Source organism: Coffea arabica, chromosome 2c (genome assembly GCF_036785885.1).
Source record: "Coffea arabica cultivar ET-39 chromosome 2c, Coffea Arabica ET-39 HiFi, whole genome shotgun sequence".
Classification (NCBI taxonomy): Eukaryota; Viridiplantae; Streptophyta; class Magnoliopsida; order Gentianales; family Rubiaceae; genus Coffea; species Coffea arabica.
Window position 1 is genome coordinate 64,362,156 of NC_092312.1, and position 6,612 is coordinate 64,368,767.

The 6,612-nt window shown below is 35.6% G+C and overlaps 1 protein-coding gene across 1 annotated transcript; it reads right to left on the minus strand.

Moving 5' to 3' along the window:
* Nucleotides 1-2,993: 2,993 nt before the first annotated feature.
* On the minus strand, nt 2,994-5,263 carry LOC113727433 (protein ECERIFERUM 2-like). Its single transcript, XM_027251592.2, has 2 exons — nt 4,696-5,263; nt 2,994-4,013 (listed from the first exon to the last, which is right to left on the minus strand). Exons 1-2 carry the CDS (start codon nt 5,137-5,139, stop codon nt 3,078-3,080), a joined length of 1,380 nt encoding a protein of 459 aa, XP_027107393.1. The 5' UTR covers nt 5,140-5,263; the 3' UTR covers nt 2,994-3,077.
* Nucleotides 5,264-6,612: the final 1,349 nt, after the last annotated feature.

Genomic DNA, 6,612 nt, shown 5'->3' on the forward strand with positions numbered 1-6,612 from the left:
CATATCTTTATAATTAAAGTTAATATTTGATATTTTAGGATGCCATATATTTAAATAGATGGAAATTATTTTGAACATAACATATTAAAATAATTTTGTTTGTCAATCATTTTGGCCCCTCCTGCCCAAGGAAAAAATCTTGGCTTCATCACTGCCTGGGAGGAAATTAGGGCCTATTGCTAGCAAAAGATTGTGAAAATTTACCTTTATACCCTAATTATTTGGAAAAAATCTAATGAACAAATTTTGCAGAAGAAACCTTGTTTCTTACCAACAAATTAAGTAACTAATAAAATCACATGTAATGTTAATTTAGCATATTTAATTTATGTTAAATACAAATTCTACCAGTGTCCCTTTCGTAAAAATATAAGTGTAACACTTTTTCAATTTTAGTTACATACATTTATGTAAATACATAAATATAATGATTCAGAGTAAAAATACCCATAAATAGCTAGTATTTTTGTTAATGTAATGCAAGAAACCCATAAAGAGCTGGTATGGTATGGGCACAATTTTTTTTACTTTCACATATTTAAAATTTGTTAAATACAAAATCTACCAGTTTCCCTTTCGTAAAAATATAAGTATAATACTTTTTCAATTTTAGTTACAAACATTTATGTATTTTACATAAATGTAATGATTTAGAGTAAAATGCCCATAAATAGCTAGTATTTTGTTGATGTAGTGCAAAAAACTCATAAAGAGCTGAAATGTTATAGGCACGATCTTTTTTACTTTCACATATTTAAAATTTGTTAAATACAAAATCTACCACTTTCCTTTTCGTAAAAATATTAGTGTAACCGTTTTTTAATTTTAGTTACAAACATTTATGTATGTAATGATTTAGAGTAAAATGCCCATAAATAGGATAGTATTTTGTTGATGTAATGCCCATAATTAGGAGAATCAATTGGAATCCACTGTTCCTCAGCCTTGGACGCTTTATGTAAAGTAGAAATATTTGTATTCAATTAAATGTGAAACAGACAACAATCTGTCTTCCCATGAACCTAGTTTCCACAAATGTTAATATTTTACTAATATAACAATTAAAATCAATTTCAATAATTCAAATTTAGTAGGTTAGATAAAAATTGTTAGAAAAGTGAGAAACCAAAAGAAAAATAACTCAAATTTATTAAAAGTCCAAAAAGGATTCAGTATTTCAGCTCTAGAAGTCCTCCATATGACTATATATTAGAACAGCTATAATCAAAATAGATTATATAATTAAAAAACTTAATATTTCAAACATTTATTTTCTTAAGTTTCACTTCTTAAAAGCCATCAACTCGTTATTCAATATTGACCATATGTTGCTTCAAAGCCAAGCATGACTGTGTTTAGTACTGCTTACGCTTTCTCTTCGGTGTTTTATTCGTAGACCCATTATATTTATGTTAATTCCGTAATACCCCAATACATTTCCAGCTTCTGCAGTACGCAACTTTTCCAAACCGCCCGCGCCTGTTATAGGTCACCACTTGTTTTTGCAGAAATATTCTCTTCATCATCCGTACATGTCAGCTTGCAACGTACCGGCTTCTTTGTCATATTTTTTACCTTTCCACACCTGTCTTGGATTAGCTGAATACACTACGAAATTTACCAATAAGTAATAACTAGTTGAACCAACTCCCAATAGAGGAGCTGACCACCACTGTATATAGTGGGGTGGGAGGTCAAGGGTTCAAACCTTGTCTCCCATCAATGTGTCTCAATATGAGGAGTGTTCTAAATCCATATGGGTGAGTGGTGCACCCGTCTGGTCAGATGGTGGTTAAGTTCCCGTCAGGTTCCCCCGACTCAATTGGCCCACTCCCTAGAGTCGCTTCGACCCACTCCCTAGAGTCGCTTCCTTTAAAGTAAGTCCTCCCCTCTTAGGAGTAAGAGTAGGTTAGACTAAGCTAGATGTGTCCTAATTGACTAGTTTCCTATCGCTACTGAACTACCATTACTAATTCAAAGCAAATTAGAAAGTCTATCAACCGATAGAACATTCGTGACCCCACTTCAAGTTTCAATGCACGCCGGATAATACGCGTCCACTCCCGAGCCTCCTTAGGACGTGCAGAGTTTAATTTTAACGTGATCACAAGCCGATTAACAAATTTAGTTAAAAACTCCCGTCTTTTCTTTTTTTCTTTTTTATCTAAATCTCTGCAACCAGCACATTACCAAAAGTACATAGAATCCACTGCACCAATTAACACAATATTTGATAAGATAAAAGAGGAAAATAATTATAAAATTATTAACAAAAATGTAACCTATCAACAATTATTACTCTCCTTGTTGCCAAAAGAAACAAAAAAGTTCAAAATTATTCTTACTATTCAATATTCATTAGCTTTCCTGTTAAGACAGTGGGGAATTTTATCTTTTGCTACCGGTGGCACTTTGCCCACCACCAACCAAGAAAAACTTTTGGTTCTGGGATAACATTTTTCAGAATTTTTTTTTACCTTTCTAATTTAATAACGTGCCCCACCGACCAAAGAGAAATTTACATCCCTATATTGGTTGTAGAAAAGTTCTGATCTTATCTCAACAAGTTGTAGAGACAAGCATGCGTTTAGATAGCATGCACAAAATAAACATCAGATGAAAGTTGTTTCAGGCTTGGCCCATGAACACATGAAGCATGTACGTGCTTTTCTGAAGTATTTCTCTGAGTGTTTCAACATTTTTCCCTGGTGACATATAAATTTGATTGCAGTTTTGTGTTTCTCTAGATAATACAGGACTTACCTATGAACTGAAGTTAATCAGTTAAAGAAGTTATTGGCAATTAGGGCAAATGCACAATTGCATGTAAACATTTGGTAAAGGTCAAGTGTCCTGGATGTAGCTCCATGGTTTTGCAATAGTTAAACCTATAAGCACACTTGCACAGGCTCTGATATGACTTCCCAAGAGGCAAAAGATTAAGGGTTTCGCTCTTCTGCATTATCAGAAAATGTTTTTTTTTTAAGTCATCATCAGAAAATGCTAATTACTCATTACCAGAAATATCAACAATCCGTGCGGCAATTCATTATCACTAACCATCTAAAAGACATCCTTCATTGTTTTCCGTTTAACAGCATTGAAGGTTGCAATCCTAAAATAGTCTGATCTTCACAAAGCTTGACAATCTGCTCTTCTGGTAACGTAACCATCACAATTCTTGCTAATCCCTCCTCAGGTGAAGGCATTACCAGAATCAAACCTTCACCTCCCACATTCCCTATGTGATAGCTCACATGGATAGGCTTCTCATTTTGTTTAAACATTGCTGCATAAGTAAATGATCCCTCTGAACTGATTGTATTTTCCATGCTCAAACATGTTAATTCGCAGCCAAACAGCTGGAAAGGTGGTGGATACTGCCCCCCTTCCTTCTTGTGCGATTCAAGCCAAGCCACATTAGCCCAGAATTCTTCATCCCGAATGCTTCCCACATGCTGATGCACAAGTCCTGCTATATAAGCTAGTCTATCGCTCTGTAATTCTTCAGCATTCACAGATAACTTGGAGAAATGTAGAGCATTTCCGAAATATCCATAAGGAATTGAGTCTCGCTCGCGTTTCCTCAAGTCTATACACATTGAAAGAGAGCATTTGTTGTCGTCATCGCATGCTGGAGATTTTAATCGTGTGATTTTAGACCAAAATAATGCTGCTAGAACATCAAATGGAGTGGCATCAGGGCAACTTTCATGCACTTTTGAAAGACATTGCCTGATCTTTGCTTCAGAGAACTTGAATGTTGCTCTTCCCATTCTCACTGAGGGAATTTCAAATTCAGAATTTGTTTCAGAAAACATGCTTGACGACCTTCTATATGCAGCAGATTCATTGATAACTGAAGGCAGATTGAAAATCGGGGGGTGAGCAACAGGTTCATGGCGATGAATTTCTGCCCAGGACTTGATGAGTAGCGTTGCTGAGGTAAAATCTGCATGCATATGGGTAAAGCTTATGGCAACGGCTAGGCCGCCACAATTAAAATCATTTATCTGCAGGAGCATGTACAATCATTAATACTGCAAGTTGCAAATAGAAACTATCAAACGCCATAAAGAAAATGAACTAAATTCAAGTGCTTCAACTAGCTAAATGGTAAACAATTGTCTGTAATTGATGGTCCTGCTGGAAAATTCATTCTAGATGGCTAGTAGCATCCTTACATAGTTACAAGTCTATGTAACTTGTTGACTTTCCTTTGAAGGCTTTTATAAAGGGAAGTAGTTTGGTAGTTTCCTTTGTCTCAAATTTTCTCACACAAATTAGGAGCGTAAACTAGCTTAAATAAGCTTGAATATCAAAAACAAATCGGAAACCATGGCGTTCAAGTTTGTCTGAAATATAATGGTATTCAAACTTGTTCAAATTTGTTCCCTCCTAATTGTGTTAACAAGGGCCAAGAAATCGTGTAATTGTCTCATTGAGTCTCGATATTTGCCAATTTCCCATATTTTGACCAATTTACATCAAGATTCAACAGTAGTCTCAATTATTCTTGGATATATTGAAGTATCATTATAAAAAACATATTACTCATTTATCTCATCATATGAAGATTCTGTAAGTGCTCTACAACATAAGACATAAGACATAACACACTACCTTTCAAGAAAACAAAAATACATATAAAATGTTTCCAGCAAATCCAATTATCCTCAAAAACCCATAAAATACCTGGATCCGGAATGGTGACCAAATATGTGGATCATCCGGCAAATCTTCCCAAACCGTTAGATCTCGCTCCTCAGCCGCATTGGCATATCTCAGCCATTCATCAAGCGTAGCACACACATTGGCCTTTAGCATTCTCACCCCAGCATCATTGCACTTTACTTCCCAATTGCCATCCGCTCCGCGGCCCAACCGCCCCGTAACAGGCGGATACAAGCATAGGAGCTCCGACAAGGAGATCCGAAGGTTGTCCAAGTCATTTTCCATTGAGGCTCCATCTCTAATTGGATTTCTCCGGTAGTAGAAAACAATATGGCCCGTATGAAAGCCCATGGCATGGTCCAATGCTGTAAACTTGTGAACTCGTCCCGGAGCTGTTGGCTTGCTTGAAACTACAGTCAACAGAGAAGGCACCTTCACACGGCTACTTTTCACTTCTGCCATCATCAACACACACACGCACACCCCAGGAGAGGGTTCTGAAAGTTTGACCCTTGTGGAGGATTTGAAATTTTTTTTTTCAATGGATTTAAGGGTGCAAAACTTGAGAAGGTTGGGACACTTTGCCTGAGAGAAGTCTAATCTTAAATTGTTTGGATAGGAGACTATTGAAAGAATTTTTTTGGACAGCAGTATAGTATTTTTTATATTGTAATATATCAAGATATAAATGTGATTGAAAAAATAAAAAAAAATGATAAAAAAATGTGTTTATGATGCAATCAAACCATGCAATCTCTTGTTAGTAATCTACAAGCAACGCAACGCCAGCGATGTTCGTCTTGGAATGAGGTAACCTTTGTTCATGATCACATGAACTTTAATGTATTTAGGAAAGAAAAAAAAACTACAGAAGTTTATGCACTGCGTAGCAAAAGCTGCAATGAGAGTGTGTTTTTATAGTGTGCCAAGCATAAAGAGGAACAGAAATAAGTACGGGAGTTTGGCGGTTAGCAGATGGGGTGCTTCAAAGTTCAAAGCCGAGTGGGATGAGTCAATATAAGTGTTTGGTTGGTGTCTTTAATGGTGGTGACTGCCTGACTGGTGAGAGTTGTGGATTACGAGTGTTTTGTAGTGTGTGCATGGGAAATGGGCAATAAATTGTTGTTGGATTGGGAGTCTTTTGTTGTTGGAAAAGGGCAATAAATTCTTGGGATCATTACTCTCTGGCTGCAAAAGTAAATGCATTCCTGCCATTGCTTAAATCCAAGCTGAGGGAGTTTAGTTTTTGTAGCATTTGCTTGCTGCTTTCCCAACATTTGCATCACTAAACTGTAGGATACACAGAATTGCGTAACTATATAACATTTGCATAAGAGTAGAATAAGAATTCAGATATGATTTAAATTTTAGGCATTCAATAGAAAACAATCAACAGTGACATGCTATAAAACTCAATTCCTTGCTGCGGATTTATTATCATGGTAGTTGGTACGTGGCAAAAAAAAAAAAAAAAAAACTTTAGTTGCCTGAGCGTCAACAAAATTCTTTGCAGTAAAATGATCATTTCATCTATTGATCTAGTTATTGTGCCTCGTTTTTTGTTTTAAGGCATGGTACAAGTAGCTAATACATATCATTTGGTTCCACCAAAAAAAGCAAGGGGTGTTTGGACAGAGATTATTTAGGAAATTTTTTTTGGAATAATATTCACTTTTGTAATGTGATTTACATGAGATAAAAAAGTAGTTGAGAATATTAAAAAATAGATTGAAAAAATGTTTACGATACTATCAAATAATTCCTTTTACAAATAAATCACTATCCAAATGTATAGTTTGGTTCATCCAACTCATAATGGATCTAATCGGAACTAACTTTGTGAAAGATAGAAAAATCTCTAACTAATAGCAGCACTAAACAATGAAAAAACTTGGGTAGACCTAGTCCATATAGACTCTGTGGTCCAAATTTTGCCAC